At 42.2% G+C, this 14,087-nt stretch overlaps 1 protein-coding gene across 4 annotated transcripts in view; it reads right to left on the bottom strand.

The window, feature by feature from the left end:
- Window positions 1–14,087, bottom strand: part of LOC132781758 (ankyrin repeat and fibronectin type-III domain-containing protein 1-like) — a 343,353-nt gene that overhangs the window by 260,673 nt on the left and 68,593 nt on the right. For all 4 annotated transcript variants that reach the window (XM_060786193.2, XM_060786191.2, XM_060786190.2 and 1 more), the window contains 2 exons: window positions 4,740–4,933; window positions 2,499–2,731 (listed from right to left, as the gene is read on the bottom strand). In XM_060786193.2, coding sequence (XP_060642176.2) covers window positions 2,499–2,731; window positions 4,740–4,933 — 427 coding nt within the window. The remainder of the gene's footprint in view (window positions 1–2,498; window positions 2,732–4,739; window positions 4,934–14,087) is intronic.

Below are 14,087 nucleotides of genomic sequence, written 5' to 3'. Positions count from 1 at the left end.
TTTTTTGTTTGTTAGTACAAAGCTCCCAGTGGTGCAATGGGTTAAACACTTTTGCTGGCAGGACTGCTGACTGAAATGTCGGCGGTTCAAATCCGGGGAGTGGGGTGAGCTCCTATCTGTCAGCTCCAGCTTCCCATGCAGGGACATGAGAGAAGTCTCTCACAGGATGGTAAAACATCTGGGTGTCCCCTGGGCAATGTCCTTGCAAACGGCAAATTCCCTCACACCAGAAGCACTGGGTCATTTGTGGTTCAAGAGTTTTCAACAACAGCAGCGTCAATATAATGACAAACGGGAACCCCATTTCTTACTTTCTGGCAATTGCCGGGTTTAAATGGCATGTTGCAAAAATGAAATGTATGTTAACACGTTGCATCTATCCTTACCAACCCAGGGCAATATTCAGGATGCAAAAGCGATATCCTTTAAGCTTCAATAATATAGATTTGAGATGTAACACCGTAATTCAAAATACTTTATTGGCAACAGATGCAGCGCTTTAGGTAGTGCTGTGTTGCCACAAAAGAAGAATGTTGTCACTTTCAAATGATTAAGAGCGCAGGTTGCTTTGAGAGAAGAACACAATAATGCATTTTCTAGAACAGGCATGGGCCAGCTTGGGCCTTTCACGTATTTTGAACTTCAATTCCCACAATTCCCTACAGCCTCAGGCCCTTCCTTTTCCCTTTCCTTTTCCTCTTAAGCGGCTGAGAGGTAAAAGGCCCTAAGGCTGTTAGGAATGGTGGGAGCTGAAGTCCAAAACACCTGGGGGGAAGTTGGCCCATGCCTGGTATAAAGGAAGGTCTCTCGGGTAAACATGGGAAACAAGTAATCTATATAAATAAAAACGTAATGTTTGTTTGTGGGATTAACATAATTCAAAAACCACTGGATGTACTGACACAAAATTTGGACACAATACACCTATCAGGCCAACGAGTGACCATCACTCATAAAAACACTGAAAAACACAACAGAAAGGACTTAAAAGGTCAAAAGAGCAAAAATATGCTACAGCGCATGCACAAAAACAACTCCCCCTGGCAAACAAAACACACAATAGCATATCCACACTCTCTTTCAAACTACAGCTCTCAGCATTTCCTAGACCAGGCCTTTTAGGAGAGAATGATCCAAATGCACTGCTTCCAAGCGGCAAGCTTTCTTCTCCTTGGATTTATGTGAGAGCATCCCAATCCGTGCATATTTCCAATTTCCTACACCTGGACTGCAACTCCCAGCAATCCTCCAGATAGATAAGATAGATAGATAGATTAGATAGATAGATTAGATAGATAGATTAGAGAGAGAGAGAGATACATAGATAGATACATAGATAGATACATAGATTAGACAGAGATAGGTAGGTAGGTAGATTGATCAGGAAGACTGCTGGGAGTTGCAGTCCAAGAATAGGTGGAGAAGGAAGAAAGGGGAAAAAGAGGAAGGGAAAGAAAAGGGGGAGGGGAGAAGGGAAGAGGAAGAGAAGGAAGGAATGAAAGAAAAAAGGGAAGGAAGGAAGGAAGGAAGGAAGGAAGGAAGGAGGGAGGGAGGGAGGGAGGGAGGGAGGGAGGGAGGGAGGCAGGAGAGAAAGAAAGGAGGAGAGAAAGAGGGAGGGAAGGTTGGCCACAGCAACGTGTGGTGGGTACAGCTAGTAAGTATAATAATAATACAAGTTTATATATATCCCGCCACCATCTCCCAAAGGGACTCGGGGCGGCTTACAAAGCACTCCAGGGTGCACATATAACATACAACCAGTAAAACAGTACAAAAGTGTAAAATAAGTCACGTAAAATTATAACAACAACCCCTCCCCCCCACCACCACCAACACATGTAAGCATAAAATCAAAACAGTGCAACAACAGTAGATAAAACAAACTGTCGTCAATTCACAGGTGCCAAGTTTCAGTTTCATACGGGTCCATTCAGCCTACTCAAAGTCAAAGGCCTCTCTGAACAGCCATGTTTTCAGGTTGGAATGGAAGGATTGAAGAGTGGGGCTAATCGAACCTCTTTTGGAAGGGTATTCCAGAGCTGGGGGGCCACCAAAAAGAAGGCCCTCTCTCTCGCCCCCACCAACTGCTCTTGAGACATTAGCAGGGCTGAGAGGAGGATCTCCCCTGTCGATCTCAGATCCCGCACTGGTTCGTAGAAAGAGATTCGGTCTCAAAGATAGGTTGGACCCGAAGCTAACATTAGCACATGACAGAGGTATTGAATAATAAAATAATGACCCTACTAATATATAATTAAATCTCAATAAATGATGATTATCAACATGATTTTATGGCAATGTTTTGGAAGATGACGCTGCTGTATTTAAATAAATGTAGATTGTGGTACATGAATAAAACAAAGGGAGACTGTGGCACATAAAAAGAAAGAGTAACACATCCCCTGAAAATAAGTTGTGTCTTCTGGAGTGAAAATGATTATCAGGCCCAGTCTTATTTGCGAAGGAATACGGTAGTGGAGCCATTAGGTACTACTCACAAACTGCCTCCGGAGTTTGGTCTTGACTTGCTCAACCTTGGTTTCGGTGGGATGGAGGGAACAACTGAGGGAGCCCAGATGATGGTCCACAGAGAGGCTCTTCCTCATGTAGCAGGAGTGTGCTCTCACGGAGCGGAAGGGCGCCTCCTCGACAGCTGAGTGCAGCCGGGGCTGAAGGGCATGGGCATCCCTGCAGGGTGCAGCACCGTCCTCCTTCAGCTGCCAAGCCTCTCCTGCATGGGCAAGAGAAAGGGAGGAGCTGCAGCCATCACATTGAAAGGGAGCCACCAAATCAGTTACACAGTTAAAGGGCCACATTTGGACTGGTATAATGGCTTCAAGCATCATGCGAAAGGAGATCCCACCTGAACATTTGGAAGAACTTCCTGGCTGATTTCAGAGCTGTTCAACAGTGGAACTCTCTTACATTTTCAACATATTAGAGAAAATATGTATAAATGTTGTATAGATGTTATGTAATTCCAGAGATGATTGCTAAAATAGATAAATTTCACCGAGGGTGTAAGGCACAGAAAGGCACCTTTTCCCATGTTGGAAGACCTGTAAGATGGTACAAGATTTTTTGGAAAATGCTGTTAAAGAAACAAACAAAATGATTATTAAAAAGGTTAAGAAAAACCCAGCAAAGTGTCTTTTAGGGCTATTTAGGAAGAGAATCAGCAAATGAGATGAAGAAATCTATCAATATAGCTTTGTTGCTGTGAGATTAACAATAGTGAAGTCTTGGAAGCAGGGAAAAGAGTTACTTATCAAGGACTGGAGAGGGAAACTGTTGGAATAGATTCAAATGGCAAAGCTAACCAATGGTATTCGGGGAGGAAACAAAGGAATTTGCTAAAAATGGAGGCTGCCATTTGGATATGTGGAAAGGAAGACAAATGCAGACTTTAAAGTAGCCACAAGGGGAAGTTATTCAAGCAGACATAAGGACAGGCTTTTAACAGGTATAAGATTCACGTAGAATAGTGACAGAAGTCAGAGGTGGGAGGTTCACAGGGGTAAGGATGGAGGAAACAGGTGTAATAGGATGTTGTAACTGTATAGTTTTTCTTAGTCATCTTATTTGTTCTTTGTTTTTTGTTCGTTTGTTACTTATATACAATAAAATTTTAAAAATTCACACACACAAACAGTGGAACACTCTTTCTTGGAGTCTGGGGGAAGTTCCTTCTTTGGAGGCTTTGAAACAGAGGCTGGGTGGCCATGTGTCGGGGGGGGGGGGGGTTTGATTGTGCCTTTCCTATATGGCAGGGGGTTGGACTAGATGGCCTTTGGGGTACCTTCCAACTCTATTATTTTTATTAGCATTATTATTACTTTTGAGGTTGGATGGTCATCTGTCAGGAGGGTTTTGATTTTGAAGGCAGAAAGGGGTAGGACTAGATGGCCCTTGAGTCTCTTCCAACTCTGTTGTTGCTGTTATTGTTGTTGGATAGCCATCTGTTGGGAGTGCTTTGATTATGCTTTTCCTGCATGAAAGCAGAAAGAAGAGGTTGGACTGGATGGCCCTTAGGTATCTCCCAACCATTATTATTATTACCATTATTACCATTATTACCATTATTATTATTATTATTATTATTATTATTATTATTAAGGTTGGATGGCTATCTGTCGGGGGGCTTTGATTGTGCTCTTTCTGTATGAAGGCAGATGAAGACTGGACTGAATGGCTCTCTTTGGGATCCCTCCATACTCTATGATTCTATTATTTCCTCGCACTTGGGAAGTTATTAACAGATTTATTTGAACTCTAGCCATGCAACTCAAGCCAAAACCCCTTGTACATACAAAATGAAAGCTGAGCCCCACACAACCTAATAAATATGAATAAAGTTTATGCTTAATTTGACATCCTGAGGAAGTTTTTAAGTAAAGGCAGAAAATATGAGAGGGCATCTTCCAAAATGAAGTGACTTTTAAAACATTTGGAATATTTAGAATGATAATTCTTCAGGAAAGTTGGCACAACAGCAGTATTGATGCCATTTTGTATTGTTTTGATTTGTTTTTGTTAACTATGGCATTCAACATTTGCCTTTTTTGTATGCAAATGGCTCTGAGTCCCCTCGAGGAGAGAGGGTGATCTATGAATAAAGTAGTTGTTTTTGTTGTTGTTGTTGTAGCTTTTCCAGAGCCTTTGGCAAAGATCATTTAAGTTTTTGAAAATGAGAGGAGAAGATGCAGCCCTACGATGAGCATTGATTCACTAAGGCTTACCAGAAGAGGGCACTGGGCAGCCCTTTTCATAATCGGGAGCAGAGAGGGTCCTGTGTGGCGCCTGCTCCGGCATTTCTCTCCTGTACAGCTTGGAATCCAGAAGAGGAATCCGATTGACGACCGGAGACTGCGGGATGCTGGGAAGAGTCCGCGACTTTCCTAACACGGGTCTCTGTGGCTTCCTATCTAGCGACCTTTGAAAAGGAGAGGAAAGGAAAATGAAAACAAAATATAACCCAGTATAACACTGGTTTTGTTCCTGGTTCTATCATAGCAACATGGGAAAAGTGTATTAAACTGCAACAACTTTATTCTTACAGGAGAGACATCCTACTATAGCACATTTTGCTCTAGTTTTTTAATCAAAGTCTCATCATCGAGTCTCAACCCATTCAACATAGTTGGTGCCACAAAAAAGTTTCTGGAGTAGAACAAGAACTTTCAAAATAAGGACTGTACAATGAAACAGGATATAACACTTTCGAACCAGGAACAGAACATTTTTCAAACCTTGCCCCATAGCGTAATTGAAATGCATTCCATTGCAGGATTATACTTCTACTCATAGCATTCCAGAATTTGGAAACTAGGATAATTCAGAAAAGCAAATAAAACACATCTATTTGGAGGAAAACCCCATTTCATTTCAGCTTTGCTCAGAAACAGGTGCATGGCATTGTCACCAAGCACTACTTTCCCAAAAGTTGCCTTCCACAAACAGTAACAGGAAGGTCCAAAGGGAGAGATTGTTTCTCTATTCCTGAAAACGTAACAAGCAAAATATTTCTGGCAAATAAATGATAACCTGCCCAGGAAAGGAAAGGAAAAGTATAAAGCAGGCTCTGGTTAAAGTGGAAACCTTTTCAGCTGCTTTGCAACTTAAAAATGCATCCAGGGTCCATCCAGACAGTACTGTTATCCCAGGAGCTTCTGCAGCAAACAGGAGGGTGGTCAGATGCCATTCCCTGTGAACGCAGAAGGAATTGCTACAAAAGGCAAAAAACACGAGATTTCAAGGTGCGGGAATATCGTGATTTTGAGCCGAAAATCCGCATCTTCGAATGTCTGTATGTCCCTGTAATCGGAAATCATGGGATTGTTTATCTAGATTTGTTCCTGGGTTTTAGATATTTGTTCCTGATTGGTTGGTTTCTAAAAAGATGGTGAAAATTGGGGACAACATGAAAACTTTGTTTGTGTGCTAGAAACTTTATGAAACATGTGGAGGGCACATTTTCTCTGGCCAGTCAAAGAACAGAACTTTTGCAGTGATTCCCTGCAGTGGTTCTCCACATATCCGCATCTTGATTATTTTTAAAGACAAAGTTTCCAGCAGAAGTCCTGTGGCGGCCATCTTAGGAGCCTCTAAATCTCGTGGGAAAGCATCAAGTCTGGACAATGGAGACAGAAATCCCAGGACCAACAGGTCTGTATGTGGGCCTCTTCTGGAGTCCCGGGATTTTTTTGCTCCTGTTTAAAACCCGTGATTTTGTGCTATCTGGAAGCACCCTCAGAGCTTTCCCACATCTCCAGCACATCAGCATGTTGAACCCATAGAAGCCTTCCTTTCTCCCATGACTTATCTCTTCTTAGAGGCAGAGGGAATTAATTCAGTATTTGTAAATGCACCATGCATTTTTTCAACTCATATGTAAAACAGAGCCCTGTGGGAGGCAGCCGCATAGTACGTCCCGCTAGGAAAGATGCTTGAGAAGAGCGCAAGCATGCAGAGGCTACATAAAGGTCAGTTATATTCAATTGCACTGCAATCTATAAGCATCTTTTTGCCTGAGCAAAAACTTCTAATCAAGCTTTGAGAAGGTTAAAAAAACACTTCTACCTGCAGTAATTGAACCATACTAAGTTGTCAACAAAATGTGCTCATCAAAGGACTGAGAATATTCCAGTATTATTACATTGCACCTGGATGCACCTGGAGTCAAAGCTATAGACATGACGGCCATATAAATTACAGCAATCGGCATAAATGCCATAAAAGATCAAATCATATGCATGCCACCCCTGAGTTACAAACATCCAACCAACAAATGACTCATAGTTAAGAACGGGGGAGAGGCAACAGGAACTGGCCATCCAGTCCAACCCCCTGCCAAGAAGCAGGAATATTGCATTTAAATCACCCCTGACAGATGGCCATCCAGCCTCTGTTTAAAAGCTTCCAAAGAAGGAGCCTCCACCACACTCCGGGGCAGAGAGTTCCACTGCTGAACGGCTCTCACAGTCAGGAAGTTCTTCCTCATGTTCAGATGGAATCTCCTCTCTTGTAGTTTGAAGCCATTGTTCCGCATCCTAGTCTCCAGGGAAGCAGAAAACAAGCTTGCTCCCTCCTCCCTGTGGCTTCCTCTCACATATTTATACATGGCTGTCATATCCCCTCTCAGCCTTCTCTTCTTCAGGCTAAACATGCCCAGCTCCTTAAGCCGCTCCTCATAGGGCTTGTTCTCCAGACCTTTTATCATTTTAGTTGCTCTCCTCTGGACACATTCCAGCTTGTCAATATCTCTCTTGAATTGTGGTGCCCAGAATTGGACACAATATTCCAGATGTGGTCTAACCAAAACAGAATAAAGTGGTAGCATTACTTCCCTAGATCTAGACACTATGCTCCTATTGATGCAGGCCAAAATCCCATTGGCTTTTTTTGCCGCCACATCACATTGTTGGCTCATGTTTAACTTGTTGTCCACGAGGACTCCAAGATCTTTTTCACACGTACTGCTCTCGAGCCAGGCGTCACCCATTCTGTATCTTTGCATTCCAGGAAGAGTCATTATCAGGGGGGAAAGGGGTCTTCATTGAAGCTTTATCCCTAATCCTTGTTTCCAAAACAAGCTAAATTTCTCAAAATTTTCACATGGATGGAGAGTGAGGGGAAATCTGAACAGTGGCACAGACAGCAAAGGGAACAGCACAGGGGTATTAATCCTTACACACACACACACACACACACACACACACACACACGAGTTACACTTTAAAAATGTCCCTGTTCCAACTTCCATACAAATTCAACTTCAGAACAAACCTAATGAATCTATCTCTTCCAGAAGTAAATTTCCCTTCTTTCCAAGAGGAAGATTCTTCTCACTTTCTGTGATCTTTCCCCTGTTCTTAACTAGGAGTTGTTTGTAAGTCGGATGTTGGTAACTCAGACACAGCCTGCATTGTAACTCAGGTTTTATCAAAAAAAGGAACTGTTCCCTTCTCTGTGCAGAATGGCAAAAGATGAGAACTTTCTAGTTCAGTGGTTTTCAACCTGTGGGTCCCCAGGTGTTTTGCCCTACAATTCCCAGAAATTCCAGCCAGTTTACCAGCTGTTAGGATTTCTGGGAGTTGAAGGACAAAACATCTGGGGACCCACAGGTTGAGAACCACTGTTCTGATTGGTCCAGAAGAACCGAAAAGAAGCACTGATTCCGCCAACTCTTTCAGATCTGCTAAAGAGTGGCCCTGTTCTCATTCTCCAACACAGGCATCCCAAAAAGGCCTGAAGCAGCACTGAAGTAGAGAATGGATAGATCTGGTGCACCCTTTTAAGGTTTCCCCAGGCTGGACTAAAGACTTCATCCCACTGAACATGTCAAGTGTTAGGAAGAGTAGGTTTACCATACAGCGCAGGCATACTCTGTTTTGAAATTAAATGGATGATTTCCCCACCTCTGTCACACGCTAGCAAACTATCTAATTTATTCAGGAGTTCTCAGTTGATTTGCCATCACTTTGCAGAGAGTTGTTCCTGCCCGTTTCCTTTGTGAAAAGAAACATCTTGTCTCCTCAATGTCATCAATGTCATTTCCTCATTGGTTCTATCATCAACACACGGGAAAAGTTTATGAAACTGCACAAACTTTGTCTTTGCAGGAGGGACGTCCTGCTATAGCACATTTTGCTCTAGTTTCTCAATGACTGAACAAAGTTTCTGGAGCACAACTACTTTCAAAGTAGTTTAATTTCCAGAAATTAAACAAGAAATAACACTTTCAAGTTAGGAACATATTATTATTATTATTATTATTATTATTATTATTATTATTTTACTGACACAAAAGCACAGTATGTCACAGCAAATGAGATCTGTATGCTGGATTTCATATCAAAAAATCACAAGTCGAACACTTCCCAAGTGCTCTTAGTTCCACTCCTCAGCTGAGACCTCTCTGACTTGGTTGAACCTGCTGGTAGGTACACTACCGCCAGCACAGCTTATTTATTTGATCAAGGGTCTGGAGAACAAGCCCTATGAGGAGCGGCTTAGGGAACTGGGCATGTTTAGCCTGAAGAAGAGAAGGCTGAGAGGAGATATGATAGCCATGTATAAATATGTGAGAGGAAGCCACAGGGAGGAGGGAGCAAGCTTGTTTTCTGCTTCCTTGGAGACTAGGACGCGGAACAATGGCTTCAAACTACAAGAGAGGAGATTCCATCTGAACATTAGGAAGAACTTCCTGACTGTGAGAGCCGTTCAGCAGTGGAACTCTCTGCCCCGGAGTGTGGTGGAGGCTCCTTCTTTGGAAGCTTTTAAGCAGAGGCTGGATGGCCATTTGTCAGGGGTGATTTGAATGCAATATTCCTGCTTCTTGGCAGGGGGTTGGACTGGATGGCCCATGAGGTCTCTTCCAACTCTTTGATTCTATGATTCTATGATTTATTTATTTATTTGTTTGTTTGTTTGTTTATTTATTTTGAGTGCTTCTACCCCGCCCTTCTCAACACCCTAGGGGGGACTCAGGGCGGCTTACAAAAGGCACAATTTGATGCCTAACAATTCACAAAATACAATATACAATTTACAATATAACGACGACAGTTATAACTAACTAAAACAGTCAAATAAAAACAGCAGCAGCAATAAAATCATCTTGTGGTCAACGTTCGTCAATTCATAAATCCATAATCCATCCAGCATTGTCATTGTCCTTTCCTACTCTGGTCACCATTGTCTTTTATCCATCTGCCAGCTTACCCAAAGGCCTGGTCCCATATCCAGGTCTTTAGCTTCCTTCTGAAAGAGAGGAGGGATGTTGATGACCTAATTTCCCTGGGAGCATCCTTGGAGCAGTTAAGCCTTCCACCACGACAAGGTGGCACCCATCGAGGGATTATTATTATTATTATTATTATTATTATTATTATTATTATTCAGATGCAGGGTGGGCATCTGTCAGAGGTGCTTTGATTGGGCTTTTGCTACATGGCAGAAAGAATGGGGTTGGATGAGGTGGCCCTTGGGGTCCACCAGAGGAGCAGGAGGAGGAGGAGGGAAGGAGGCGCCTGGGGGCTTGCCCTTTGCTGCCATTCTGCTGATCTTCCTCCCTCCCTCTCTCTCTCATTCTCCTTCCCCATGTTGGAAGGAAGGAAGGAAAGCAGGCAGGCCCCTAGAAAGTGCATGAGACAGAAAGGAGCACAACATATTGTCAGTCTTCCCTCCTCTGTGAGCAAAAGGCAATGGTGGAGCTTTTTCTCAAAGGGGCATTTCAGCTCCTCCCACAAGTTGCCAAACTGTATCATTTTAAAGCTGAGAACAACGAATACCGTCACACAACAAGATTGGCCATTTTGTCCATCTCTATCTGGATAATTTGCAAAAAGGTTACTTGTCAACCAGCTTATTAAGCATCTAAAAAGATAACCCTTTGCAACGCTTTCTGAATACCAAGATAGCAATACCCTTCACTTGAAGCCTACGTCATGTGATGAACACAGTAGGTTGCCGTTTCTCAGTAGTATTTAATGAAGATGATGAAGTGGTAAGCCCCTTTTTGATTAAAGGTAATGCTATAGCTTAACATTGAGAAGGAAGGAAGGAAGGAAGGAAGGAAGGAAGGAAGGAAGGAAGGAAGGAAGAAGATAGATCCCTTCTCTTTCTGAATGGCTTGGTGGGAAAAGTCAACTAGCTCTCCCCTCTCCATCCTCTCTCAGTCCCAGAGAAAAGGAAAGGCCAACCCAGTTTGAACAAATCTGTTGAAGAAAGATTTGGGCTCATCTGAGGATGATCTTTGTAGGTCACATATGAGATGAAGGTACACAACACGGAACAGCAGTTGGGGTTAAATGTTCAACAGGACCTGGCTACAACATAAACAAATGCAATCCACACCTTTAAGACTGAAAATTCATTGACAGAGGAAACAACAAATATTGAGAGACACTCTCATGAGATGGCAAGGAGAGGCTGGTGTCAGCAAACATAGAATCATCCATCTTCCCAAAGCACTGTCAGGGCTTCTATGCAGTCATAAAATTCCCTGATAGAGCGGACGGGACTCTATGAGTTCCAATTAAGGAGCCAGGTACCTTCAGGTAGTTGCCGTGATCTTCTCCTTCAGGACCAAGAAGACGCACAGTTGTTCTTTCCAAAAGGAAGGCTTTTATCTTTAGTTGCAGCAGCAGTATAAACACAGCATAGATCAGGCATGGGCAAACTTTGGCCTTCCGGGTGTTTTGGACTTCCACTCTCACAATTCCTACCAGTCTACCGGCAATAAATAACATCTACAAACCCTCTCTGTCTACAATCCTCCAATACACAATAAACTCATAAGCTCTCATACCTTTGTCCACCTTCATCAAACTAACGCAGGGTTATTACAGCCTAAATACTAGTCTCAGCACTGGCCACCACATTAGCCCAATTACATTGACACCTGTGGTTAAGCCAGAGACACTGATCCTGTTATCACTTGAAGAAAGGCTATGCAAGTTACACATCCTGACAAGAACTACAATAGAAAATAACAAGCCTGGACCATCACACTTGCTGTCTCGGCATATGTGTTCAAAGAGTGCTCGAACATAAAGAACCAAAGGACTTAATCACGTTTCCGATATCCTAGCCGCCAAGCGCCTCTCCAGACTTTTGCGTTTAGCGAGCAAGAGACTGGATGTGCATACAGTGTACAAAAGGCTCAATACCCGAAACAGCGAGCTGCCATGACATAATTTAATTTGTAAAACTCTCTGCTAAAAGGCACATTCAGAAGACCCGTGGGGAGAAGCAGCCACCTCTTTCTACAAGCTCCGCACCACTGCACCAGGCGTTATACTAGATGTGTTACATTACATTGATGGAATAAATCCCAAGAGCTACAGAAGCTCTCTGTCGGAAAGGGGTTTTTTTCCACACAGCCATACAACCCAAGACAGATAATCCACAATATCTGCTTTGAACTGTATTGTCTGAGTCCACACTGCAATATAACCCAGTTCAATGTGAATTGTATATGCTGTGTAGAAGGGGCTTCAATCAGACAACTATATGGATTTTCCATGAGATGTTTCCACCACTAGGAAGCAGTAGAGTCACTGCTTATGAGTCACAATATGAATTGCAATTATTAGATAAAAAGTAAGCCATCCTTTGCTGTTATTAACTGCTATCAAGGTTATTCACTTGTGGTGACACTAGGAGTATGAAACCTCCAACATCCCAGCTCTGGTCTTATAATATTGGCACTATTTAGCTCCCTTGTTTACGTCTGTCCATCTCCAACGTGGTCCTCCTCTTTTCTTCTAACTTAACATTATTGACTTTTCGAGTGAGTCAAGATCCCTGGTGATACGCCCAAAATATAATTTTAGCCACTTCAGACTGGATTTGATGAAGTTGGGGTTGAATCAGTAAAATGCTCTTTCCATAATGCATTTAAAATAACTTGCTTTTCTTCCCAACAGCCTTCTTCACTCTCCAGTTTTCACAACCACGCGGAGACACTGGAAACGCAACAGTATGGATAAACCCAACACTCGCATTCAATGATATATATTTACACTTCGAGATCTTGTTTAGTTCCTTCATTACTACTATTCCAATTTCTAGTCTTATGGAGTGCTTTGAGGGTGCTTTTCCTGCATGGCAGAAGGGAGTTGGACTGTATACCCATGTGGTCTCTGATGCACTCCAGAGCCACACAGTTGAGTTAAAATAGCAAGCAGTTTATTGAAGTCAAAATCCAAAGCAATAAAAAGTAAAAAGGTAAATCCAATTATTAGGAAGAAAAAGGAGCAATTAGTCCAAAGAGAAATAGTCCAATGAAGTCAATGAAACTAGAGGCTTGATTTCAAAGGCAAAATAACAGCAAAGGCACTTAAAACAGGAATCAAACAAAGACAAAGGTCCAGGAGCTTGGCATAAAGAACTTATTGTGAATCCAACGTTGGTTCATTTGAAGCTAGATTGGCACTTGTATTTCTACTTTGTTTCCCAAACAGCTAAGAATGGATTTTTCCTTAACTTTGGATTCACTTCTAGCTTCTGCTTTAATCTGACTGAGAACCTTAATTTCTGATTTGCTTGTCTTTGCTGGCTAAAAGCACTTCTTCTGTTCAAGACTTCATAAAAATCTGCAACTGTAGATAACTGACCAGGGGACTGCAGCACAGAGCCTTTCTCAGGCTCAAGACCTTGAGAATCCCTTTGCAGCAATACCCATCAACTGAACTACATTCAGGCCCCACGTCTGTAAAATCACGCCCAGGAAACAGACCATCATCCCATTCCCTTCAGGAACATCTTCATGTTCAGGAACATCTTCCCATCAGAGGAATCAACTTGAACATCAACAACATAGTCATTCTCATCATCCAAAGCAACCAGATCATTAGACACAACATTGTCATTCCCATCATCCAAAACAATCTGATCATTAGACACAATCACAGGCTGAACAAGCTGACATACAACAGTCTCTTCCAACTCTAGGATTTCTTGAATGTACTCTCCCGCCTCACTAATGATTAACCAAGTATGGAAAACCTAGAACAATTTCAATGTCTTCATCATCTACTTCAAAGTCATGTAAATCATCTATAGTTGTTATGTTTATTTTGTTCATGCTAACCCCAACCTTGCTTTTGCCCTTTCTTTCTTGACTTTCTTCATTTCAAGGCCCCACCTGCACAACTTCCGGGTGAGCTTTGATGGCAGCAGGCTGGGTGCTCTGATCATGTCTTTATTCCAAAAAGAACAGGAGTTGGATCAAGACATTGACAGAGTTTATAGAGTAACAACAAGCTTTTCCAAAAGAAATAAAACCCCGAGAGACACAATTGTTCATTTTGTAAGAAAGAGAATTCATGATGAGATTCTAAAGGAAAATATTGTGGCACCACCATACTACAAAGATAACAAAGTGATAATAATGAAACCATATCCACAAACAATGTTGAACAGAAGACGAAAATACTTCTTTCTCATGGATGAACTAAAAAAACTACGAATTCAATTTTGATGGGAGAAACCAGAGGGACTAATGGTGACCCATAAGGAAAAAAAATACTGGTTAACTTCTGAGGAAAAAGCTCAACAATTCTATAAGGAATTTAAAAAAG

This window comes from Anolis sagrei, chromosome X, assembly GCF_037176765.1.
Source record: "Anolis sagrei isolate rAnoSag1 chromosome X, rAnoSag1.mat, whole genome shotgun sequence".
Taxonomy (NCBI): domain Eukaryota; kingdom Metazoa; phylum Chordata; class Lepidosauria; order Squamata; family Dactyloidae; genus Anolis; species Anolis sagrei.
The sequence above is the reverse complement of the archived record's forward strand: the minus strand, read 5'-3'. Positions and strand labels throughout refer to the sequence as shown.